Source organism: Mya arenaria, chromosome 11 (assembly GCF_026914265.1).
Source record: "Mya arenaria isolate MELC-2E11 chromosome 11, ASM2691426v1".
Taxonomy (NCBI): domain Eukaryota; kingdom Metazoa; phylum Mollusca; class Bivalvia; order Myida; family Myidae; genus Mya; species Mya arenaria.
Genome location: NC_069132.1, coordinates 11,628,376 through 11,655,870, shown reverse-complemented (window position 1 = coordinate 11,655,870; position 27,495 = coordinate 11,628,376). Strand labels below are relative to the sequence as shown.

Sequence of the window (27,495 nt, the reverse complement as noted above, 5' to 3'; positions counted from 1 at the left end):
GAAAAGAGAATAACAATACATTGCCAAAAAGACAACTGTAGGCGGAGTGCCATATGAGATACAATTGCCATAATTTGTGAACTTGTGAAAGAAAGATGCATTTCGAGAGAGAAACATGTCAACCGAATGTCTTATGGGAAAGGACAATTGGTCAAGAAGAGAACATCTGTTAATTGCCTTTTAGAACAATTGAGGAAAAGGAATACATCTGCAGGTCGAGAGCATAGGATAAACACACGTGAAATTGTGAAAAACAATATGTTTGCAGCATTTTAGCAATTACTCCCAACTCGTTCTATTTCCTGCTGAAAACATTATTAGGTCACTGTCAAAGACATATGCTTTTCATGTTATCAGTATTCAATAAAACCACAACTCAGACACATTTATTTCATTAGCTAACATTAAAAATAGTAGTGAAAGAAAATAAAAGTATTTAGTATTAAGTATAGGGACTTCTGACTTTACTGAAGGATATTGATTTTTTTCCGAGAAAGGAACAATTAAGTTTTGTTCCTTGATCCAAAGTCACTTATTTCATTAAGTTAATGACCTAATCAAATGTCTTTCATACCTAAACATTTCTCGTTTTTTTCATGTGAACTAAAAATGAACTATTTGATTTGGAAACAAAGACTTAACAGTCCTAAATACTGGAAACGTTTTGAAGTTTTTTCTCTATCATTATAAATTCAAAATGATGAACATCCTGTTTTTATTCTTTTGTGGATCAATTCATGTATTTAAAACCATTTATTCTGGTAAATAAATATCAACGTATTACATTTCTTGATATACTCAAGCCTTTCCCAGTTTTGCTATTGTAATATCTGTAACAAAATAATGAATATATAGGGACTTTTACTTCATCCAGAACCCGAATACCAATGTAAATAAAAAGTTTATGAAAATAACTACAAATAATGGGTGAAACTGTTGGCTGTGTCATGGACTCTATAGCGTCACGTACACTACATTAACGTTTTGCAGCACCTTTTTGACTTTATCAGAAAAAGAAATATCTCAATATTTTAGCCAAGCCAATTTAAATCTTTTTCTTCTATACATTTCCACTGAGAACTGTAGAGCGTATATGGATTCTGTATAAGCCTAATTGTTGAAATGAAAAATGGTCCATTATGAATTGGCTGATAGTGTTAAATATGGGTATGTAATTAATTAAATGTGTCACGGACACTACAACTTTTAGTGATGTTAAAACAAGATTTATACTTTTATCAATTATGTATGCACTATCTATATTTTCCTTTTGCATACCATCTAACAAGTTAAGTTAAGGACAAAATCAACTCAAAATCATGATATGTATATCATGATCTTCACTATCTCCAATAGTCCATACATCTACAAAACAGAAAATGTATAACAACCCTCTGCCTCTACTTGATTTCTAATATTTTCTGAAACACTCAGCAAATAAAAATTCCTCGAAATATTCATTTTGATTTGCGTTTGTTTTTTGTAGATTTGTTTAAAAAGTGTTATTGTTTTTTTAAATCGCAACATCATGATAACGTTGAAAATCCGCCACCCAATCCTTAGGGATGCTGTCCAAGCAGATGGGAAAAACACAATGGAGCATTATACGACTGAATTAGTTATAAAATCACCTGGGACTATGAATAACACCGATTTTAATAACAAATGCACAGAAGCTTGTAAAGTATTTCGGTATAGCATGGCACAATACGACTCCCAAATACTGAAAATGGAGGGACGAGAATAGCAAAGACGCTAAAATTAACGTTAAACACGAGCAAAATCCTTTCCTATGTCATGAAATGTCTTGTGGTTTATTGTTGATATATACCCTTACACCTGATCAATTTTAAATTTGATAGGAATGTGCATATGTTTTCCCTAAGTTAGGTATACATCTCATCTTATTCTGCCTTTAAACTAAATGTTTCTGATCTTGAAACTGCTTGGGGTTTTTTAATTGCGCCTTAGAGGGTTTAATGAGCATTGCATAATCACTATTTAACTAACATAATGCGACTTGAGAAAAAAAAAGATAAATGAACAAAATACAGCTAGGAGGTCTTAGATACAAGTAACCTTGTAGTTTATAATACAAAATAATGATGAAAAAGCACTAGAAGATAAAGTTAAGCGCAAATATGGACTGATTACAGTCTTTGCATATCATTTTCCCGCCATGATGCCGTGATGTGTCCAAGTGCACTGTGTCAAAAGGGGTGGTTGTTGAAAGCTGCATAAAGAAATGCTTCCAATGGAATGTTCACAATATAATGAATGACGTGTTGTGTATATAGATTTACATTAATGGTGAAATTAATTTGCTCTTGTCCACAAACTTAAAGAACAGCCCTCGTACTAAGATAGGACCAGCATAAAAACAACAACAAATACTTAATAGTTGCAACCTCAAGAAATGACCAATCCTCTAAAGTAAATAAATTATGTGGAAAGCAATGGATTTCGAAACAAGAACAGTTTAAAATTTAATGGATTAAGAAACAAGGAGTTTTAAGATTCGTATAATAATTTAAAACACAATTAGTTCGCTCGACCGACAATCGCCTTGAAAAAACAGCGTAGATATGGAACGTTGATACGGAAACATTCACAACTTTGCTCGGGATTTAATGTCTCGCTTGGAGACTGAATTACCCCAGATTTGTTTATTTAATTTGTGTAAATCGATCAAAAGGTGATGCTAGTTCAGTTGTAAATTTCTGGTCTTCTTAATTATTCAAACTATGTAGTTTTATCTTCATGCAGTGGCAATGAAGCAGTAGGCTTATAATTGTGTGTTATACACGTCGAAAACAATGTCATTTAAGTGTTCATTAAATAGAAGACCGAGTTCTCTGTATAAGTTTTTGTACGTTTAGTTGATGCTATTTTAATTAAGCAGGAGAATAAATATACATGTACGACTGAGGAAAAGTTTTCATAAATGTTCAATTATCGAAAATAGCGTGGTGTAACGTGCATTTCACCATTCGGCTGCTGCATTTAGACGGTTACCACTGTTATAGGTGCCGCTAAATTAATGAACAAACCGGTGCTTCAAAGAAGTTATATTTGAAAACATGCAAATAAGTAATAACTTACCCTTCATTTACATGTCCGTTCACGGCGGCAGGCGTGAAGTAAGATCTCACTCTTCCATACCGACTTGGCTGTGCCCTCCTGGTCAAACCCGACACTAATTATCTGTCATTCGGGAATTTCACAGGCAAATCACGATCACTCTGGTCGTGCGCTAAATCCTGCTTGAAGTACCTCCCCGATAAGGCTTATCTCCCTATCAGCACGGCATCAAAAGGTAAACTGCCTACTGATTCATGGAGCGGGACACTTTTTCCCTAAGCGTCCAATATTCGGCATCCCTCCAGCACGACTATTCCGATTAAAACCATTTATCTTTTTTTCAGCACCTGGAAAAATTACCCGTCTGACAGAACCTAATCGGGTTTTCTATTCTAGTATGGCACTTAAACATTACGCTTTCAACAAGCGTCGTATTATTGGAAGAAGCCTATTCTACCAAAACGCCGTCAGAGAAAGTTAAACCACCATCTAAGAGGCGCCTGTAACGTTGAACACTACCTATCTAATTTCAGAAAATATCAATGTGATTTGGCACCATCTTCTCTCGTTCGTCTGATGATGACGACTTAGAGACTTTGGAATGCTTCATAACAACGGAATGGAATTAAGCCTGACACAACTGCTATGGAAATACCAATCAAACTTGTACTACAGATGGAAAATAAGTGAAAAGCAGACATAGTTTCGCCCGTATCTGGGATTTAAGATGAAAGGCTTATCTTTATTTACTTTTTATCTGTCATTAGAACGGCAAAACTTGGAAAAATAGTCTCGCTATTTATTTTAGAACTCATCACATAATGGAAACCGAAATGAGTGGAAGTAATGTGGAAGCTTAAATCGTTAATAATGCGCCTCCAATGGCAACGCTCTATTTTGTCAGAGTAAACAGTTCGTAATCCTGGTTTACATTTAAAACAAACTCCCATATCAACAAAGCAACCAAATGTCCATTTTGGCATACAGTATCTATCCTCTTGTTTCGAGTATTGGTACTTCTTGCTGGATGTTTACGCCGTTTGTTTATGAATAATTGCATCTTTCTGGAACTTTAACTGAGAAAAGTCCAATTTTCCGGTAAGATGAGAATTGAACTTATTTATGCTTTATGAAAACAGCATAGAGCAGCTTTTATTCACTATGTCTAGACGAATGAGTAAACAAACTGTTGCGTTCCCGGCAATACAAGTCATCTACTACCAAGGGATTGCAATTTTGAATTTCATTTGATGAATAGTACATGTTCATCAGGTTTAAGAACTTTTATTTTGTTTCAAATGTAATGATATCATTAACAGTATTTACATTACATTAGTATATAAGGTAGTAATAATATAATACGACTTTATACAGGAAGACAAGTATTTTGCCAATGAAAACATTGTTAATGTATGAAGATATGTCCTGAAATTGACGCTTTAATTACAGACATTTAGAACACAGCATAATAAGAAAGTCAAATTTTTACATGATGTCAATGGCACAAAATTAACATATATAGGACACTATTTAAACAAGAGGGCCAAAATGGTCTTTAATCGCTCACCTGATTAAAATGACCATCAAGTCAGTAGTAATTAAGATGTTGCTACTTGTCTAGGAATTAAGTAATTTCCAAAGTGTATGGTTTATAAATATGTTGGTCCTTGTTAAGGGAAGTCAATTGTGTTTCTAAGAAAGTCAAAACATTGTCAGCTGGTTGTTCCGGCTGCTTAATCAAAGGTTGCTAAGGAAGTTATTGGTAATTAGGATGCAAGTAGTTGCTAAGGTAGATAGTGGTTGCAAAGGAATTCATTGGTAGCTGAAGAAGAAAGTTGTCTCGAAGTAAGTCAATTTTTGCCAAGGTGGTCACTGGTTGCTTAGGAAGTTAGTGGTTGCTAATGTGGGCATTGTATGCTGGGATGGTAAGTGGTTGCTTAGGAAGTCATTGGTTGCTAATAAAGAAATTGGTAAATTAGAAAGACATTAGTTGCTGAGGAAGTCACTGGTTGTTAAGGATGCTCTGGTTGTTAAGGAAGAAAGAGGATGCTAAAGAAGTCATTCATTGCTTAGTAAGTCATTGGTTGCTAAGGAAGTCATAAGTTGCTAAGAAAGTCGTTGCTAAGGAAGTCATTGGTTTGAAAAGAAGTAATTGATTTATATGGATGTAAGTAGTTACTACCCACTACATGAGGCTACATGCCAAATTTCAAAAGTCTGGGCCTTGCGGTTTCAGATAAGATTTTCAAAAAAATAACTATGTAAGTATATAGAAAACCTCTTCCACGGCAGGGCATGCTTTAACCCCAGGGACTTCATTTGAACATTTGAGGTGAAGAACCATTACAAAAAGGCAACATACCAGATTGAAAAGGGTGGTTCATGCTGATTTAGAGAACATATTCAAAATTTTCTTATAAAGGTCCCGAGTATATAGAAATCCCAGTGTGGGGCCAGCACTTTTTACTAAATAAATATATAGAAAATCTGAGACTTCCATATACCAAGGCCCTTGATTCAAGGGTATTAGCCTTGCAGTTTCAGAGAACATTTTTAAAGTTTTAAAATGTTGAAGCCGGACAGAAGGCCATCAGAATAATTTTTTTAACCTTTTTTGCTATATAAGTATATAGAAAACTTAAAACCCATGGTGCGGGCCTCTTGACCACAGTCAGGCTGCAAACCAAATATTAAGCGTCTGGGCCTTGCAGTTTCAGAGAAAAAGATTTTTAAAGTTTTAAAATGTTGACGCCAGACTGAAGGTGATTACAATAGCTAGGTCAATACTCGCCTAAAACATAAATGACATGTATGATTGTGACAGAATAATTTTATAGTATTTACAAACAATATAATATGTATGTAACTGTATCCATGCCATGAAACACTGAATGTATTTATCTCTGTGTAGCATCTGTTTAATTGTAAATGGTTGAAATAAGAATGTTAATTATGGATCTCAAAGATCAGACAAGAGTCGGATTGTTACCTTTCATACAATGTATTATTAAGCATCAGTACAAATGTTTAAGCATGCTGCCATAAACAGTGGTGTATTATAATAATACAAAAGACTGAACATATTTCAATAATAAAAACATATAAATTTCAGTATCTGAAAAGCTTTAAAATAATTTTGTACAACTACAAATAAGCTCTCAAATCATAGTTATACTGAACTTCAATTGCACACTTTTTTCCAGGGGTTTGGAGTATGGAAGTAGCTACCTGAACAATACAATGTAAATGAAATGGCCAGGAATATCTTGTAAATATATCATTTTAAACAAGAATCTACTGGTAGTTTCATGCTTTATTTTGATTGCACCCGAATTATGACATCATTCTAGACATACTTTTAAAAATGTATTCTCTTCACACAGAATGTTGTGAAAGTAAAACCCAATTCATGAACTAAGGGGTCACAAAATATACTAATGATTATAAATGGTATACCTAGATTAAGTAGAATACATACATGTACAACATGTGAAGTTAAACAGTTACTTAAACCAGCGTTTGACACTTATATCATAGAGGGACTCCAGAACCTCCAGTAAGATGTCCAGACAGGATGTCACAATTTTTTGACTGAAAGTAAGGTAGAAACAATGTACATATATGACAGCACTTGAACCATGGTAAATTTATCCCAACTTAACCACAAAAATTAAAACAAATCATTTTAGGATTTTAAAAGCACTTACGATATGACAAAATTAATCATATTACATCTTATTGGTAATATTCGAATGCTAGTTTTAAGCATTTAAAAAATATCGAAAAGAAATGTGCTCACTAAAGACATTTTCCACCGCACAATGACCATAACATTTACACTGACCATGTAATGAACATAACATTTACACTGACCAATGAATGAATAACACATCTGTTTAAAGTATGTTAGCTATTACCAAGCACATTAATGAAATTAAATACCAGTATATTTGGATTATTGAATCTGAACATCAGATAAATTGTTACATATGACAAAAAAACTCTTATATAATCTTGAACAGAATACACACAAACAACAAACTCAGATCAATTATAAAATTACCATACCAGCAACATTTCATAAAGTCTTAACAACTAAAATCAACAATAAACAGTAAACATTTAAAAAAAACATGAAACTATGGCAATCAAGTCGAATATTGAAAATAATGACAGAAAAGACCATTGGCCCTTCTGTTGGGTCCCTAATTGCAACTCTTCCCAGAATATCACATGCCGGTCAGCCTCATCTCCCTCATAACTCTGCCCCTCTCTGTCTCCCTCCCCACCTCCCCCAATGCTCCTTTATATGGCTCTCACCGTCCAGTGGTCCTTGCATCATGAATCATTTTGAATGCCTGAAACATAACAATAACAACTATTTTTTTTATATATTTATCAATGCTGCATTTCGCTGTAATAATTAAAAATCAATTTAGTCTTTTGTTTCATGTTTATTCAACAATTATGGTATTTGCAGAGCTGCTATGTTTTATAGACCATTGTTCACAAACAGTGGGGCTTCAAGCACAGAATTGATTAAAAGTCTCATTTGTCTCTTGAAAACAAAGACTAATTAAACAATAGAGAGATTTCATGGAAAATGCATGTTTGTTGTCAATTAATGTCTGCCAAAAAAACTCCAGTCCATGAGGAAACACACTCCTCAAACTAATTGCAGCCTTAAAAAAAAAAAAATATGTCCCAAGTATTTTAAGCATTATTTTTTTCTTCAATGGAACAATTAAAGACCATAATTTACATCACTGGAGAACACTTCTTGTAAAAGCAACTAAGGTTACAAAGTAGAACAACAAAAGATAATTCTCAAGTATAAAGATGAAACTACAAGAGGCTATCTTGCTCCCTACAATCTTGTTTCCTACAAAATGGCACTTTGTCGTGACACTACAAGAGGCTATCTTGCACCCTACAAGATGGTGCTTTATCATGACACTACAAGAGGCTATCTTGCTCCCTACAAGATGGTGCTTTGTCATGCCACTACAAGAGGCTATCTTGCTCCCTACAAGATGGTGCTTTATCAAAACACTACAAGAGGCTATCTTGCTCCCTACAAGATGGTGCTTTATCATGACACTACAAGAGGCTATCTATCTCCCTACAAGATGGTGCTTTATCATGACACTACAAGAGGCTATCTTGCTCCCTACAAAATGGCACTTTGTTGTGACACTACAAGAGGCTATCTTGCTCCCTACAAGATGGTGCTTTATCATGACACTACAAGAGGCTATCTTGCTCCCTACAAGATGGTGCTTTATCATAACACTACAAGAGGCTATCTTGCTCCCTACAAGATGGTGCTTTAACATAACACTACAAGAGGCTATCTTGCTCCCTACAAGATGGTGCTTTATCATGACACTATAAGAGGCTATCTTGCTCCCTACAAGGTGATGCTTTATCATGACACTACAAGAGGCTATCTTGCTCCCTACAAGATGGTGCTTTGTCATGACACTACAAGAGGCTATCTTGCTCCCTACAAGACGGTGCTTTACCATGACACTAAAAGAGGCTATCTTGCTCCCTACAAGATGGTGCTTTATCATGACACTACAAGAGGCTATCTTGCTCCCTACAAGGTGGTGCTTTATCATGACACAACAAGAGGCTATCTTGTTTCCTACAAGGTGGTGCTTTATCATGACACTACAAGAGGCTATCTTGCTCCCTACAAGGTGGTGCTTTATCATGACACAACAAGAGGCTATCTTGCTTCCTACAAAGTGGTGCTTTATCATGACACTACAAGAGGCTATCTTGCTTCCTACAAGGTGGTGCTTTATCATGACACTACAAGAGGCTATCTTGCTCCCTACAAGGTGATGCTTATTCATGACACTACAAGAGGCTATCTTGCTTCCTACAAGGTGGTGCTTTATCATGACACAACAAGAGGCTATCTTGCTCCCTACAAGATGGTGCTTTTTCATGACACTACAAGAGGCTATCTTGCTTCCTACAAGGTGGTGCTTTATCATGACACAACAAGAAAGATGGTGCTTTATTATGACACAACAAGAAAGATGGTGCTTTTTCATGACACTACAAGAGGCTATCTTGCTTCCTACAAGGTGGTGCTTTATCATGACACAACAAGAGGCTATCTTGCTCCCTACAAGATGGTGCTTTTTCATGACACTACAAGAAAGGTGGTGCTTTATCATGACATGACAAGAGGCTATCTTGCTTCCTACAAGATGGTGCTTTATTATGACACTACAAGAGGCTATCTTGCTCCCTACAAGATGGTGCTTTATCATGACACTACAAGAAAGGTGGTGCTTTATCATGACACTACAAGAGGCTATCTTGCTCCCTACAAGGTGATGCTTTTTCATGACACTACAAGAGGCTATCTTGCTTCCTACAAGGTGGTGCTTTATCATGACACAACAAGAGGCTATCTTGCTCCCTACAAGATGGTGCTTTTTCATGACACTACAAGAGGCTATCTTGCTTCCTACAAGGTGGTGCTTTATCATGACACAACAAGAAAGATGGTGCTTTATCATGACACAACAAGAAAGATGGTGCTTTTTCATGACACTACAAGAGGCTATCTTGCTTCCTACAAGGTGGTGCTTTATCATGACACAACAAGAGGCTATCTTGCTCCCTACAAGATGGTGCTTTTTCATGACACTACAAGAAAGGTGGTGCTTTATCATGACATGACAAGAGGCTATCTTGCTTCCTACAAGATGGTGCCTTATCATGACACTACAAGAGGCTATCTTGCTTCCTACAAGATGGTGCCTTATCATGACACTACAAGAGGCTATCTTGCTCCCTACAAGATGGTGCTTTATCATGACACTACAAGAAAGGTGGTGCTTTATCATGACACTACAAGAGGCTATCTTGCTTCCTACAAGGTGGTGTTTTTTTTAATTGATATACTACAAGAGACTTTTTTGCTTCCAGGTGGCGCTTTATTGATATTCTACAAGAGGCTATCTTGCTTCCTACAAGATGATGCCTTACAATGACACTTTAAGTGGCTTGCTACAAGAGCCTATATTTACACAGTAAATCTGTAAATAAGGGCATTGCTAGTCCTGTGTTCCTTTTGTGGCACATATTATTTGTTATAACAGTCATCACACTTGAATAATATTTTACAGAGGTTTAAGAGACAATACAAAAAAAAAAATACACTTCAAAATTATTTTAAAAAAAGACGATTCAGCAGAGTTGCTTATTTTTTACCAATAAAATAATAGTGATTATTATTGCAATTCTTATTTTAATATTATCTTATATTGCATACCGACCAATCTTCTTGGTATGCTACTTTAATACAATATTATCAGTGGATATTCTTTTTATATTTTCTTCAAAAGGGATAATGGTGTTGTTTTTTTAAATTGAACTGTTTAAGATTGCATAGTAAATAAGCTAATATGTAAATTTAAATTAAATTTGATTAAAAAAACATCAAATAAAAAACCTTCAATAATTTCATCCTATTTAATGTGAAGGCTGATCGTCATTTCCTTGACTTAGTAAGGCCAAATAAAAAAATACCTCTGTTTCCGGTAACATGGCGAAAAAAAATAGGTTCAGTTGGTTGGGATTGGTTTTTTTTAGATTCGATTTCATGCAATATTCTGTTGCATCGGAACAATTATGATATATCTAAGCATTTCATAATTCCTTCACAAAAAGTCAGAAAAAACCCAGCTTTGTTTGTCTGAAGTCATTTCCTTACCTTCGACTACCGTATTTCCCCGCCTATTTTGCCCATGAAATCCGGTGTTTTTTTGTATACAATACTCTTTTATAAGACTCTATCAGTTTTTAGAACAAATCCAGCACTTCAATTTCTACAAAATATGTGATAATGTTCTAGCCAAGCAGTCAATTTTATTGACTAAATTTGTTAATTTGTTTGAAGAAAATCGCCGATCTTCTTGTCAAATGTGAGCTCTCTTATGCAGAGGTAGATTAATATTAGAACAAGTAAACGCGGTTATGGATTAATTTTTTATGTATCTTTTTTTCGTACAATCAAAGTTTAATTCATATTTGTAGTGAATTCATACATTTAGGTAATTGTTTTAAGATTCTTGGACGACGTTTATGGATTATTATTTTTTCAATCATATGGTATTTTCTAACCAGCCTAGACGAAATTGCCGCTCGAGCACTGACGTCACATATTGTACCGTTTGATCTGCAGCTGACACATTCTAATGAATGTGTTGTTTACTTTCACAGGTGTTTGGATTTGGGACTTAAATTAGGCGAAATAAATAACCATTAGTTAGCAGTTAGCCTGTATGAATTCGCAAAGCCTAATTGAAAGAAGCCTGCATGATATAACGCAAAGCAGAATCGTCTTGTTTTGGACATGGATTAATAACACTGCGAACTATATCCTATATATTTCCATCATAAAGGCAGCAAAATGTGTCTCCTGTGATCAAACACGTGTTTGGACCATAAACAAGCGTTTGCCAATGAGGAGGCATTGGACAGGGTTCACCAAACTCCGCCATTTTGTTTTCCTGTTGACAAAGCGTCTCGGTAATACATATCAAGAATGAAATTTATTATCTGGGAACAGAGACAGAGAAACAACGAAAATAACGATGTTATATTTAATTAATGATATTTTACTTTATGTCTAAAAACAGATTTGGGTCAACGAGGAAAAAATAGGGTTGGTCGGGTTACTGGAAATAGAGGTATTTTTTTATTTGGTCTAAGGTGTTCAACTTTTGCACTTATATCTCGGTCAATCAGCAAGGATGCTGCAACTCTCCATACCTAGGAATCCTACCAAAATGGCATTGACATTACCTTTATTGAGCCATAAAACAAAGTAAGCTAAGGATAACTTATCTCTCAAATATCCTCTATAGATTGCCAGACAGTGCTTATCAGCATATGAAACAAGAAGATTGAAAAGCCTGTCTGGTTTTCAATGCACAATATGCAAATAACTGAGATGAAAGAAATCCAGTGACAACTCAGTTACCAGTGACAATATTTTGGTAGTTGTGAAATGTTGGTTGTCTTCTTACACTGCCTGTCTTCAGTGTTTGTTTATACTTGATCCATGTGTGATTAAACATGATATTGGTTAAATTTTAGGCTACTGAACGTTTCCATTGTTTTATTGATCTATAAGTTAATTTTACACTCAAAAAGAATACATTAACTTCTGCATAAAAGTGGCCCATGATTGTATAGAGAAGTTTCAAAGGACAACTTCAGTTCATTTTAAGTTTACACTCCACACATACACAGTATTTCTGCATAAAAGGGACCCATGATTTTCAAGGAAAGTGTCAAAGGAAAACTTCATCTTGTGTAAAGGGGACGCATTATTGTCCTGAGAAGTTTCAAAGAAGTTTACACTCTGTACATAAACAGTACCTTCTGCATAGAAGCAACCCATGACTGTCCCTGTTTCCTGGCCTGACCGTCAGGTACAACTAGCTTGACCAGCTGCTGTTCTCCACAGCTGTCACGGTACTTCATCGCAAGGCCACTAGCTACTTGGTTGCCTGCAATATGTATAATTATTGTTCTCATCATGGCTGCATTAGATGGATTGGGATTGGAACAACATTTTACTAGGGGTTAAACTGTTCAGCATTTAATGGGTTTTATATTGATATGTGTATACATGCAGCATTCCATCGATATTAATGGACAGATTGATGGTGCTATTTAAATATGCCCAACTTCCGGCCCTTAAATAGGCAATTTAGCAACCTATTTTAGAATTGATACCCGTGTACATATTTTATTATATTAAGTGCAAAACGAAGGTTTTTGGTGCATGAAGGATAAAAGGATGGAACTGTGCAGAAAACTTACTCTCCAGACTTAATAAGTACTTAAAACAATTTATAAATTCAAACATGACATCATTAACAGTACTTCTTCTTTGAAGGAAGAACACAAAAGAACAACAAACACATTTCTTGACTTAATTTGTTTAGCCCCTGGCCTGGATGTTAAACACATGAAAAACAGTTCAGACTAAGCAGACATTGATTTCAGGAATTACGGCTTGGATCTTTTAAAAAAATCCTGGTACCATGATTACGAACAGTCTCAAGTCCAAGTCTAGACTCCGACTCAAAAAAGCATTTTTATGAAGGAACACAAATCTCTTCTTTTTTTCAATTTCTTTTACAAAACAATATGTAATAATAGTTAAACATTCCAACAGCAATATATTTCAGCTAATTTTACAATCAATGCTTTGATAGAAGGAAAATCACAATGAAATGAGGTTTACCCATATTGAGTCTTGAGTCTGAACTTAAGACTTGAGACTGTTCCTAATCACTGCCCCAGGAGTCACTTTTTCCCCATTTAAAATCTAAATTGACAAACTACCTCAACACCCTGATACCCTTATTATCTGAACATGTATATTTTTTATAGAGTTATTATTTTCATTACAAAACATCAGAAAAAATTGTTTAAAGGGACTCAATCACAGATTTATTATATTGGTGATCTTTTTTTTAAATGTTATCAAAATTAAGTTATTTTACCTAATTTTATTGACAAACAGCATCAGACAGATCCTCATGAGTAGAGAATTTTGTAATTTTGGGCCAAAAGTCATTCAACTTTCAATACCATTAATTATACTTTTTCGGCAAATAAAAGCATTTCATGCCACATATTTCAATATAAGTTAACAATAAGCTCTTGTTTGAACTTGTGATGATACTTATTCATTGTAACAAGTATTTTATTCACATTTCACACAAAGACTTTTTGTTTTAGATGTCAGATCCTGTAAAATGTGAACGAGTCCCTTTAAGGGAAGCCAATATAATACTACGGATAGTACAACAAAACTGTGAAACTACAAATAATTACACAAATTTACAACAGATAAAGTATGTTGGTTGAATATTTACAATTCAATGAATATATCAGCTGGTCAGAATCCTCCTCTGAATGCATGGCAATAGAAGAACTATTACAAAGTATAACTTTCATGTGAAACATATACCTATGTAAGAAAATAAATAAATGTGTGTTTATATTTCAAACCATGAGGAATTACCATAAATGAAGAGTTCTCAGACCAAACACAGCAATATATATAGTGATTTCATAAACATACAGTAAACACATGAGCAATAATATAAAAACCATGTGACTTCATTTACCAGTATCTACCCCAAGTGACTTCATTTACCGGTATCTACCCCAAGTGACATCATTTATCTACCCCAAGTGACTTCATTTACCAGTATCTACCCCAAGTGACTTCATTTATCTACCCCAAGTGACATCATTTACCAGTATCTACCCCAAGTGACATCATTTTTCTACCCCAAGTGACATCATTTACCGTCATCTACCCTCAGTGACTTCATTTACCGGTATCTACCCCAAGTGACATCATTTATCGTTATATACCCTCAGTGACTTCATTTAACGGTATCTACCCAAAGTGACATCAGTTATCTACCCCAAGTGACATCATTTACCAGTATCTACCCAGAGTGACATCATTTTCCGGTATCTACCCCAAGTGATATCATTTATCTACCCCAAGTGACATCATTAACCAGTATCTACCCCAAGTGACATCATTTATCTACCCAAAGTGACATCATTTACCGGAATCTACCCTAAGTGACATCATGTATCTGCCCCAAGTGACATCATTTACCAGTATCTACCCCAAGTGACATCATTTATCTGCCCCAAGTGACATCATTTACCGAATCTACCCCAAGTGACATCATTTATCTACCCCAAGTGACATCATTTACCGGTATCTACCCTTATCTGCCCCAAGTGACATCATTTACCGGTATCTACCCCAAGTGACATTATTTATCTGCCCCAAGTGACATCATTTACTGGTATCTACCCCAAGTGACATCATTAATCTACCCCAAGTGACATCATTTACCGGTATCTACCCAAAGTGACATCATTTATCTTCTCCAAGTGACATCATTTACCGTATCTACCCTGAGTGACATCATTTATCTACCAAGTGACATCATTTACCGGTATCTACCCTAATCTACCCCAAGTGACATGATTTACCGGTATCTACCCTTATCTGCCCCAAGTGACATCATTTACGGGTATCTACCCTAATCTGCCCCATCATTTATCTACCCCAAGTGACTTCATTTAATGGTATCTACCCCAAGTGACATCATTTTTCTACCCCAAGTGACTTCATTTACCAGTATTTCCCCCAAGTGACATCATTTACCGGTATCTACCCCAAGTGACATCATTTACACTGATAATACATATTTGTTATTAATTGTAACCCTCATGTTTAAACCAACTATGAGAGCCAAGTTATATAGTTTATTTACTGACATACCAATGAAACCCAAGTGACACAGTTTATCTACCAGAAAAAAACCCTGATAAACTCAACTGACATTTATTAACTGGAAAACTTGTCCCAAATACTTGTCAATATGAGAAAAACCATCTCTGAATGTTTCCAGATCAACAACCCAGCCCCTCTTTACATACTTGATTTCCACTTGATACAATAAAACACATATGAAAAGCGAGTCAATTCAATTTGTAAGGAAACGCCATAGAACTGCACCAAAACTTAAGCAAGTTTATTATCTATAAATTGAATAAGGATTTCCCAATGGGCCTTTCTGCTAGAACCAAGAGATGGCAGTAAATTATTGTATTGATTCTGTAATGTGTACATCTAGATGACTTCAGCCCATTATTTCCATAATCTCCTAACATTAATGAACTTAGTAACTTACAATTTATACTTATGATGACTGTTAACCTAGTAAAACAGTATTTACTTTGAATTACTTGAAACCACAGAATCATTTTTCTGTCACGTGGGTTTACCAGCAGTAATAAAAGACATTACAGAAAATTGCTTTTATCAAGGAGATAAATGATACAAACCAGGATGGCAATGAATATCTGGATAGTGTATTCTCGTTTTCAGATAAGTGTCAATGGTTATTATATATTTAAACTCAAGGATGAAACAAGACTTTATTGTCATAATTTAATATGATGGAATATGCACATTTCTAGAATTTGCTATTAATATCTCACATTTGATTAATTAGGATTTAATCATAAGCTAAACATATACTTTAATCCCAATATCATTTATAAAATTTCCTTATATAAATAACTGAGGCTAGAACAAACATGCGCTTGTCACCTTTTAAAACATGAACCATTTTCTACCAAAAATTGTGGGGTTTTTAATATAACTATTTTGCGAATCCATAGATTGAATAATGCCCGTCTCTTGCATACTACCGTCAACAAACCCTTAAATCCAAGATGGGGTGGGGCACTCGGATATAATGTACAGTATTGATTTGTCCACAGCAGTTCCAGTTACTTTATTAAGAGGTCCTTTACAATGTCACTTTCTGCTTGTTTTTTCAGTGAACAAGTCATCACACTATGAGTTATATGTAGACATACTGCTCACTATATTCTTGCAGTAATCAAAATGTTCTTGGACAGATATGTGAATATATTACTCCCTACATTCTCACATAATCAAAATGTTCATGGGATATGTAGACGCTATGCTCACTATATTAGATAACAGTAATCAAATGTTCTTAGACAGATAAATTTCAAATAAAACATCATTCAGTTCGGAGCACTTTCCCAGACTTGATTATTCTTGACAGATATTTTTTTTAAATATCTTTAGCATCATTGAGTTAGGTACAAAATAAAAAGTAAACTTCCGAGGTTCTTGAAATGTTTATGCTTAAGATCTACCCAAGATGTAATTGTAAGTTGCTTATAGTATAAGGAAGCTTTAAACAAGATTGATACGTTCTTCCTTTTAACAAATCTAATTATAATCTTCCCACATCTTATACTTAAGTTTTTTCCCAAGCTTTAAACTTACCATCTTTTTACAATAGCAAGGCGATAAGATCTGTAAATTGTATTACCCAGACATTTGCAAAGAAAGAAACCAATGAACTCTGTGTATGTGCTATTGAAGATAATGATACAATCTATTTCACCAGTTATAATAAACACTGGGAAGAAAATAAGCTACATAAATTTGGAGTTTATTTTTTAATATGTAATATATGTACAGATAGGGCCCTAAAGCATCTTGCAGAAGACAGATCTGAAATCAAAATCTGAATACTTTTATAAATGATATTTATGTTTTGCACTCATCTGCATAGACCTAGATAAACATATCACAGAAAATAAAACTAAGAATTGCTTTTAAATAGGTAAACACCATATGCTGCACTTAGATAGCTTACAAGGTTTTATGCAACAGAATGAATCATGTGTTATCTAGCTGTCTATTCTGTTTTATTATCAACAGCTGTATCCAGTGCCATAACTCTAGGTGTTCTATTCTTGTAACAAGAATACAAAACATAGCAAGGCAAAATTGATTATACTTTTCAAAGTTTTTTTAAACTACCGGTAGACGTATCACAGAAGTTTATACATACATGTACTCTCACTACAATCATTCATTTGAGAAGGTTGTGTTCTGTTATAAGTAGTTCAATAAAGCATACATTATGTTTCATAAATAATTCCATATGTGTCGTAAATGGTAAATTGATATAAAGTTAATGTGATGAGCAGCATAATCTACCAAAAAACAATTCTCTATGAGGTATCAGCTCCTTCCAATTTTTGGGCAATTGCCCTCCCCCACCTCACCCTCATTCATCCGCAGTTTAAATATTTTCTTAAAACCACAGTTTCCATCTCTTACTATCACATATTGGCATGAATTTCCTAATCAAATTATATGCTTTGTATATACCATATTGGAATGTTAATGCATTCTTTTTTCAGTCCAAAAACACCTTCATTTTTATAATTTTTTACCACCACTTTGAATGGTAGAGACCCTCAGGCCACACCAAATTGATATTTCGTTCCGCGGATTTAACGCTCCTATTTTTTTGAAAATGTAAAAAAAATATTATTTTTTTTTGTGCGCCCGCACCTATTTTGATCGCCAAGCATATTTTGATCGCCAAGCATATTTTGATCGCCAAGCATATTTTTTTCAGATTATAAATTATTAAAAGGCCTAAACTAATCAAGTATAATTTTTCTACGCTAGATTTCGTGTTTTTGTAAAGGGAAGTTACCGATGCGTAGTGTTTTTATACTGTATATCGATCGGTTTAGCATGGGTTTCAATAAATTCAATCAAAATGGCGGCTTCCGGTATAAACAATGTGGCTCGAAGTTTGGAAATTAAATCTTATTTTTGACAATAAAGATGTTTTGAGCATGCTCGTCTCATGCACTAAACGATCATTATTTAAAGCAATCATTATGCAATAAAGCATGTGTGTCTGAGACTGGTAGCAATTATATTGCGTAATTAGTGACTCGTTTTGAATGGAAATCGGACAGGTCAACTTAACTGGAACATTAGTCATTGTTTGGTCCAAATTGATGTATCAAGCTCATTTTTGATCAAATTCTGACTAAACAACAGTTTGGAACAGATAACTTTTCACAAATAGCGATATAAACACTGGTCTGGATATACCTCAACATTAGTAAGCCTAAGTTTATCACGTTATATTTTGTTTTTATTTGCAGCATAATCCGGGATTGTAATGCACTTGTCAATTGTAACCACTGCCCCGCCCAGCCCTCGCCCATGTTCCAGGGGTATACTGGGGACAGCAGAGGCAATGGGCTGTGTTTTTACCTTTTAGGTGGCCCCGCAGTGCCTAGTGAATGTGGTTTTGTCTTCATACTGAAAATAGTCGGGAATGGGCCTCACACAGGTATTCGGGGTTGCGGGACCATTTGGCAGGAATTTTACCAGCAGTGTGTCCCTGCAGGTCGGGTATTTTACCCAGGTTTTGAGAGACCGGAAGTCAAAGTCCCCGCTATTCCGAACTTGGGGGGGGGGGGGGGGCTGGAGGCATATACAGTTGGCTGGTGCATAAAACATTTAAATAACCGAAAAAAATACTCTGAAAAATACCCTTGTTCTTTTTGTTTTAATAAGCACATGTCATCGCATTTCCTGTGATAATAAAAACAGAATTTAGTCTATGTCATATGGAGTCTGATGTTTGATGATGCCTGTGTAAGTGATCATTTTTTACAAATCTGAAATCAATCCTAAGTTATGTCTAAATACAGTTGCATATGATGTTAAACTGATTCAGGTAGATTTATTTAAGTCGTTTCAAACTTTTTACTAAAAGCAGGGTTATTTATTATTATAAATGATCGTCATATTAAAGTACGTTTTAATTATATAAGAAATTAGATTTATCCATATAATGTTTGTACTAAACATGGATGAATAAATAGTATGTATTCCGACACAGGGCTTCTAAAAACCGGCAATTTGCCGGTCTGGACCGATTTTGACCAAGCCAGACCGATTTCAGTTTCAAAAAGTGTAAAAAAAATCGGTCCGAAATTTTCTAATTTTTTTTTGTAATTTCGGTCCAAAGCGACTAAGCCAGTAAAAGATATAGAAATTGTAATACATAAACATTCATGGGTCATTCACACATTTAAAACTACATCCAATGGGTCATAAAAGTGTCTTGGTTACCATGAGACCGATGCGACCAGCTGCTTTTTCCGCTACGCTGATCACTCTATAGCCTATCTGTTAATTAGCAGACACTTGTAATCGGTCCAATCACGTGTTTTGGTATAAGCAGAAGACACAATTAAACAAACTATGTGTTAATTATCTGCTTGCAGCTTTCCTGATTAAGTGTTAAAACCGGTACATATTTTCACATATATGCTATATGTCGTCGTCGATCATTACATGATATCCGTTTGTTGATTACAAAACGGTTAAATTTAAATTGTTATAAAGAACCATTGCTGGTTAAAAACGGCTTTAAAGATAAATGCATGTCATTGTAAATCCGTGAAAGCATTAAAATACCGAATTAATTAAAGTAATAATATATAGGATATCAACAGCCATACGCTTGATTAACTACATAGTCTGACAGCTGAGTCCGCCGCTTACGTGATATATATTCTTAATAGAAACGCCGCAGAACTCGATGAGAATCTCATTTGAATTAAACTTGTATCAATGACTATCCGAATCAATGACTGTTACAAATTGCCACATCGCAAAAAATATTGACAGAAAAGACGTCGCGAAAATGTATGACATCTCTATTGAACAGGTCTTTCTTTTTTTGAGGGGGGGAGGGGGATTTTTTTAGGGGGGGGGGGGGGGGGGGATCGTCGCCGGGTCCGGACCGATTGAGGTTCCAAAGTTTCAGAAGCCCTGTTCCGACATTATCCCAATGTCCATTAGAGGTTCAGTTCAAGATGGCATTAAAATGGGTTTAAGGGCAATTATTTTGAACAATCTTTCTTATTTATATTGAATATAAGGAAAAATATAATTTTCGCTCTTCGCTCGCTTCGGTTTTTATGAAAACTGACAAAAAAATTTTTTTTCGCTCACTCGCTCCAATTTTTTTTGGCAAAAATCTGAGGAACTAAACATTAATTTGGTGTGGCCTCAACATAAAAAAATGAACAGAACAAACTAATAATCATTAATCATTAAATTTATATTATTTCCCATATATCGATTGGATGCCATGAGATTTAACAACAAAGAATTTTTTTTTAAATTAGTTGTTAAATTATTATCACTAGAGCTTACTGTTGGTACTTCGGAGTTTTCACACAAGTAGTATTTAAGTGAAGCCAGTACCTTCTGAATCGCTGTCGTCGACCAAGATCTGTACAAACTCAATGTTGGTCATGAGGACTTCATCAAGGCGCTGACTCTCATTCTCTATCTGTAGGAGTCTACAAGTACAAACATGAACTTGTGAAAAATGCCTAAAACATATTCTCTTCATTAATGAGGAAATACGCAGAGGCTCTTTCAGCATATTTCTGCACATTTCTTTGGACAGATACATGAACATTGTTTTAATATGCACTTGTATTTTTGTTATTAGTGTAAAAATAGAAGATATGTCTTAAGATCGCATCCATAATCAGCTGTTAGACAATGACTGTGTTTACCTGTGGTCTGTGGACAGTTTACATGTAAACACTGTGTTGTTGGCATCTGTATTCCCCGACTGGGTCACCGTAAACATTCCACCTGGAAATCGGTGCTTAATTATTTATTCTATATTAACTATATCTTCACTCAGTCAATAAGGTCATATTCATCAAATACTTGGTCATTTGAATGGAAATATATTTCATAATTTGACTTAAGTCATAATTATTTAAACTCTGTTTATTGGGCATTATTGAAAAAAAAAACAATCAATCATGATGAATATGTACAAAGTTAATAAAAAAAAACCTATGGTACCAAAGTATGAGGTCAAGTGTTACAAGGATTCCAACCCAACTTAAGCAAGTTCTCTAAAAACACTATCAATAACACATAAAATAAATGGCCAATGTTAATTCCAGCTATGGCCGAAAGTAATTCCAGCTAGTAGATTTATTCTTTATTTTAACTGACATCAGATGTGAAATGTCCCATTTTGCAATCATCTAAAGCCAAAAAGCTTGTTTATAAAATTAGATTCAATAAAATGTTTAGACAACAGAATAGAACAGTATCTTAATCACATAAACTATACAGTTGCTTGTGATTAATAAAATATAAAATACATACAAAGCATATCATACTACAAGACATTAGGTACATTCAAATATTAGGGAGGGGTCTTATATGGACTATACAATAATAAATAGTTATACAAAAAAAGGAAATTAAAACTTATCAGTTTATCACGCACATTTATTGTATTTGTGTTTTGGAGAGAAAATACAGCAAGTATTAACATAGTGAAACACAATTGTAAACTGTATATCTTGACTGCATCAAATGCAATGTATATATATATATATATATATATATATATATATATATATATATATATATATATATATATATATATATATATATATATATATATATATATATATATATATATTTATTTGCGAAACATAAAAAGTTCAGAAGCCAATTGTATAAAACCACAGGTGATTATTTGGCCAGATGACTCCTTAAACCAATTTGATTGGTTATTAGTAATTATTGGATAAGTATTGACCAATCAATGAACATTTTGGATAACTTTAACCAAACCAAAAACATACCTGGTATAATACATTTGTGGCAGACTTTTTTCCCAACAGTTTCAGATGAAACCAAAATAATATGGGGTCACCAGGCATCCATAATCACACATTGTGTATCAGACACCTTGAAGGTTATGATAATTATAATAACTACAACGTACCTGCTGTTAGTGTTTTGACATTTTTCTCAAAGAAGTCTGCCTCCTTCTTACTAATGGTGGAACATCCCGCACAGTGACGTACAGGATCCACAAACAACATGCGGGGCAAGGCAACCTGTGTGGAGCAACACTTGTCACAGAAACACTTCCCACAACGACGGCAATGGTGCTGCAATCAATTGAAAATATTCAACTTCTCATTTCAGTAAATAAACCAGAGCAAAAGCCATCCTCAAACAAGAGCACCAAATATCCCAAAATACGCCCTTCCTCTGTTTAGGATACCAAGATTGGTGATAAGTGTTTGTACATTAAGCCAAATTTAGAACAGTTCACCAAACAGCACATGCAACTTTGTCATTAAACTGACATTATCAACCATAGCAAATTTAGATCAATGTTGATCCAGTTTATGATATTTAATTTTCATTATTTATTAAATTGTGTGTACAATTCAATATCAAATCACGCTTTATTAAAATGACAATGAATTTATCATATAACAAAGAGTAAAATTGGTGAGATGATTCGGGTGACTCCCTTGCCACTTTCGCCATTTACTTACCCTTCTGTTAAAGAGGTCAAACTTGCCTTGACATTGCACACACTTCTGACACTGAAAGAAAAAACAATTTTATTAAGATGAAAAGTTAGGAAAATGCATATAAAATTACAGTAATTATCTGACAGATGATAACTTGATAAATAAGTGCAATAACACCACAAACCACAACTATGATACCAGTGGTCCACTTTATATCAGCACAAAAACTAGAAAGCTGCAAATGCAACGAAACCAGATTTTTAATACCAGTATGGGCAATCAGGAATTATAGAATTAGCTGTTTGGGCAGTCTGATTTATCAGCGGCTCTACTAAAAATATGTTTTAGTTTTCACAAGTCAAACATAATATTCCTTCTCCTACATGTAACTCAATTAAAAACACTGACATTTGACAAGACCCTGAACCATGACATATCTAATTAATAGCTAATATTTAATGCATATTTTCTGAAAATCTAAAAATAGTAACAATCATCAAGTTTTAGTTTACATCGTATCCATCACTGTTTTTGACTGAAAACACAAGGGATTAGTAAATTCTACAACTTTTGAACAGAATCTACCGGCTTGTATACCCAAATCTACCACTGACATTGCCAAAGGTTCACATGTCTGCATTTCTAACATCTACACAAAAAAAAATCATTTTGGTGGATATGTATCATCCAAAGTTAGCAAAACTGAAAAAAAATCCAAAAAGTTTATCGGCTATGCTAACCCAGTGATTGATTGTTGTTCACGTGTAGGTGAGTTTCTTTATACACAGTACTCCGGCAAGGCCCATGCAACCAGTTTTCATTGAATAATAAGCAAAAGTGCATGTGTCCAATTCATTTTCATTTTAAACATTACTGGCCGAGGTCACAAATCCGAACACTTATTGAGGTTTTTCGCAATTATCTTGGAGAGTTTTTGTTGTAGTAAGTTAAAATTGCGTATGAAACATCTTTGGTTAATGTTACAACATCTGTCAAAATACAGATTCACGATCTCATCAATTTTATGTCGAAAATCGTTCATTTTATGGACAGTAAATCACCCTTAAATTTATGCTATGGAGGGCACAAATAACGAACACTTGCAAAGCGAAAATATATGGTCATACAATTATAATTAATAAGTATGCTATATTAAATAAACACTTAAATGCAAAGTTATTTATTGTTTCCGATGTTTTTCAAAACATGCAATTCAAATGTAAAGCGTGATTTCTATTTATAGGTACCTTGAATGTAGGTCAACATTACTGCAAAACCTAAAGATGCGCGTGCACCCTCTGACGTCATTCCCCCATGTGCTACATTTTGATCTTTAAGATATAAACATTGAATGGCATTTATAAGAAAAATACTTAACGAAACAAGATGAAAATTCCCAAGTGTGACCAAGGCAAGCCTCTGTATTGATCTAGATCATCAAATAATCGATCGTGGTAAACAAACACGTGTTTTAGCCGGTGTTCGGGATTTGTGCCCTGTTCGGAAATGTACCGTCAACCAGTACAGATATAAATCCATCCAAAAATAGTTTGATATAAACAAACAAATTATTTATACATGTCTTAATTGTTCAAACCAAGACTAGAACCTGCCCATTTTTAATGTTAATGGTTCGGCCATTGTGCATACTCAAAAGAACTGGCGAAGATCTGTGAATCGGTAATTAAATAGTTTTCTTGGCAGAGTTCTAAAAGAAAATTGCGAACACATGTCTAGTTTGTGCTTGTTGAGCGACTACACCTTGAAGATAACTTCCTTTTGAACATGCATGTGGTTGTTTTATTGAAAAAATCTTGTAGATCAGATTTCGTTTCCATACATAAGTCTCAATCCGAAATCTGCTAACCTTCATAACTTGTGAATGATAAAGATTGTATGAAATTTTAAAATGTTTAACATGTAATTTTAAAATGTTTAACATGTAAAAATAAACAACCCAAAGTGGTTAATTTGTATATTATGTGTATCATAGAGTACTAGAACACATTTTTTATGATTCTCAGTTCAAGAGATCACCCTAGGTACCAAATCGCTCGAAGCAGGTAGATCGACTGGCAAAAATGCTGTCCAAATACCAAGTAACTGTGAGGGTGTGTCCATAGAAAGAGTTAAACGCAGATAAAAATGTCTGTTGCAGGTTGAAATCTGACGTTAAAATGCGTTGGGTGTGTGTTGTACCTGAGCATCCGGAACCCATGCAGGTTCTTGCAAAGTGAAAGGACTTGACATTTGTACATTCACAGGCACCATTCTGTAACCACTTTTACATTTGACAAGTGTTTTGCCTTCTTTCGCCATTTTCTTTTTAGATAAAGCAGTCAACAGTTTCGTTTCTTCTCAGTCTATATACAACAGTTATTTCCCCTGGAGATAAACTGTAACCTTGCTCTTAAATAAAAGTGAAGTACACCAAATTCAATTTCGTGTACTTGACCTTTAGAGCAAGCTAAATAGTATGATTTGTGGTGCATTGTGTGTTATATCAACGGCTTTACATACTAAGTCTAGAATATTATGTTAGTGGAGCAAGCTAGTTTATGATGAATATAGTTATGCAAGTTATTATCACAGCACTTACACGTACTCTACATGCAGAATGGCCTGTTCCATTTCCTTGGATTGAATGTGTAGCAACAAACACCATTAGATAACCTTTGTATGTCAGACTTTTAATCATTTAAAAATGTTTCCAGTGTAGCTCACCTTAAAGTCCAGAAATGATGACTAATTGTCACATGACTGGGATGATATGTGGAGTAAGTTTGTTAAAGGAGGGATTTCTAATCAGCCAAAGTGCTAAAAATAGATTAACTGATAAGCACAGTCCATAGCAACTGCAACAGGTGGTACAAACTTTGTACGACCTGGCCTCTGTTTAACAGATTTGCACTGGATTGGGTATGGACTTAGAGCCTATGTCTTTTATGAAACAACACTCTGTTATAATTCAAAATGATTTTTTTTTAATACCTTTTCCTTTACCTAAAACAAATGAAATTTAAGTGTAAAAGGTTAATATGTGCACGTGGTCAAGAGGATTTCACAGTGGCTAAAATAAATAGTGGACATACAAATGCAGTAAACATTTTGTTAGAGGAAAAGGACCTTCTGAGGATCATCCAGACCCTAAGGCGTGGCCTTGACCTTAGAGGTCGGGACAGAGGTCTTACAAGCAACATATCATCATGATATGTGAAACAAATCGGGCAAGTTATTTTAAGTACTGTCCATACATGAGAAAGTTACAGCCTAGACACGAACATCTATACACTATGTGCAGCATTCCATAGTAAACAAACACTAAATGTGACCTTGACCTTAGCAGTCAGGACACGGATCTTTCAAGCAACGTATCATCTTGATACGTCAAACACATGTGGCAAGTTATTTTAAATTCTGTCCGTACATGAGTCAGTTACAGCCCGAACACGACCATCAGTCCTATAGACTATGCCCTTATATGCAGCATTCCATAGTAAACAAACACTTAAATGTGACATTGACCTTAGAGGTAGGGACACAGTTCTTGCACGCAACATACCATCTTGGTTCATCAAACACATTATGCAAGTTATTTTAAAATCTGTCCATAGAAGAAAAAAAACTTGAAATGAGAAATTGAGCCTTACCCACAAACAGAGGGGCAGATGTTCCAACCTTTCTTGTGTATGTTTTTTTTCTTTCTTTAACAAAAAAAAACTGATGTGTTTTTCATGTGGTTTTCAACATAAAACATAAACAAATAAACTCCTTACTCTAATGGACTCACCTTCTGCGTTGGTCCTGACTGATGCACAGTTTGAATTTACTACGCCCACCTTAGGGTGCATAATTAATCATCATTAAGAGCAATGATTCTAAACCTTCATACACAAATAACTTTTTGCACAGCACTTCTTCTCAACAAAGTAAATAAGGGTACCGGGGTATGATGTTTGAAGTTAATATCTCAAAAACATATGGAGTACTGGAGAAAAGAAGTCTTGTCCCGGTGTCCCAGGTCGGACGAACATATAAACTGATGGACAGAACAAGGTGATTCCTACATAGCCTTCACCGCTACTTGGTAGGAGTAGAATGATGAATTCAGCTTTGAACATCACGGCACACAAAAAACAAGCAATTTTTTTCAGCTTGTACCTTGTAACCTGTACAACTTGCGCATCTCCCACAATATTAGGAGTGTTGTAGCTGCAGTTATGCACATACCCCTGTGCGTACAATTTGTCAGCCAGAGTTTTCAAGTTTTCAATGTGTAAAAAAGCTTTAAAAGGATAGGGGAGAAACCCAATTTTTGATCTAAAACTGATATGATGAGAATTGTAATTGAAATAGAAACCTTAGCAAATGTTTGTTATCATTACTATGCCTTCTTTCATTTATAACTTCTACAAGAATTTAGTTATGATAAACTCTTTAGAACAATGTACCCCAAACACTCTCATTGAGGCGATATATTAAACGCTTGCTGACGTGAAACAAAGAAAACGGTGTATAAGAATGACGATTGGGTCTGTTAAAACTTACAACCATAAACATACTATGGGCGCAACA

The 27,495-nt window shown here is 34.7% G+C and overlaps 3 protein-coding genes across 5 annotated transcripts in view; 1 reads left to right on the top strand and 2 right to left on the bottom strand.

Annotated features, from left to right (window-relative positions):
• Positions 1-3,627, bottom strand: part of LOC128208264 (ectonucleoside triphosphate diphosphohydrolase 1-like) — a 10,382-nt gene extending 6,755 nt beyond the window's left edge. The window contains exon 1 of one of the 2 annotated variants that reach the window (XM_052911764.1): positions 3,103-3,627. The gene's annotated coding sequence lies outside the window, so the exon portion shown is untranslated. The remainder of the gene's footprint in view (positions 1-3,102) is intronic. The other variant, XM_052911765.1, reaches the window with a different exon arrangement.
• Positions 1-27,495, top strand: part of LOC128208265 (U11/U12 small nuclear ribonucleoprotein 48 kDa protein-like) — a 103,494-nt gene that overhangs the window by 24,187 nt on the left and 51,812 nt on the right. The gene's annotated exons all lie outside the window — the stretch shown is intronic.
• Positions 4,350-25,250, bottom strand: LOC128208267 (zinc finger FYVE domain-containing protein 21-like). Its single transcript, XM_052911770.1, has 7 exons — positions 25,120-25,250; positions 22,942-22,992; positions 22,377-22,545; positions 21,133-21,214; positions 20,813-20,910; positions 12,496-12,626; positions 4,350-7,439 (listed from the first exon to the last, which is right to left on the bottom strand). Exons 1-7 carry the CDS (start codon positions 25,237-25,239, stop codon positions 7,398-7,400), a joined length of 693 nt encoding a protein of 230 aa, XP_052767730.1. The 5' UTR covers positions 25,240-25,250; the 3' UTR covers positions 4,350-7,397.

Coding starts and splice junctions, on each gene's coding strand:
- LOC128208267 (XM_052911770.1), bottom strand. CDS start 25,239: ATGGCGAAAGAAGGCAAAACACTTGTCAAATGTAAAAGTGGTTACAGA. Junction 22,546..22,941: donor TTGACCTCTTTAACAGAAGG/GTAAGTAAATGG, acceptor AATTGATTGCAG/CACCATTGCCGTCGTTGTGG. Junction 12,627..20,812: donor CGACGACAGCGATTCAGAAG/GTACTGGCTTCA, acceptor TACATATTGCAG/GCAACCAAGTAGCTAGTGGC.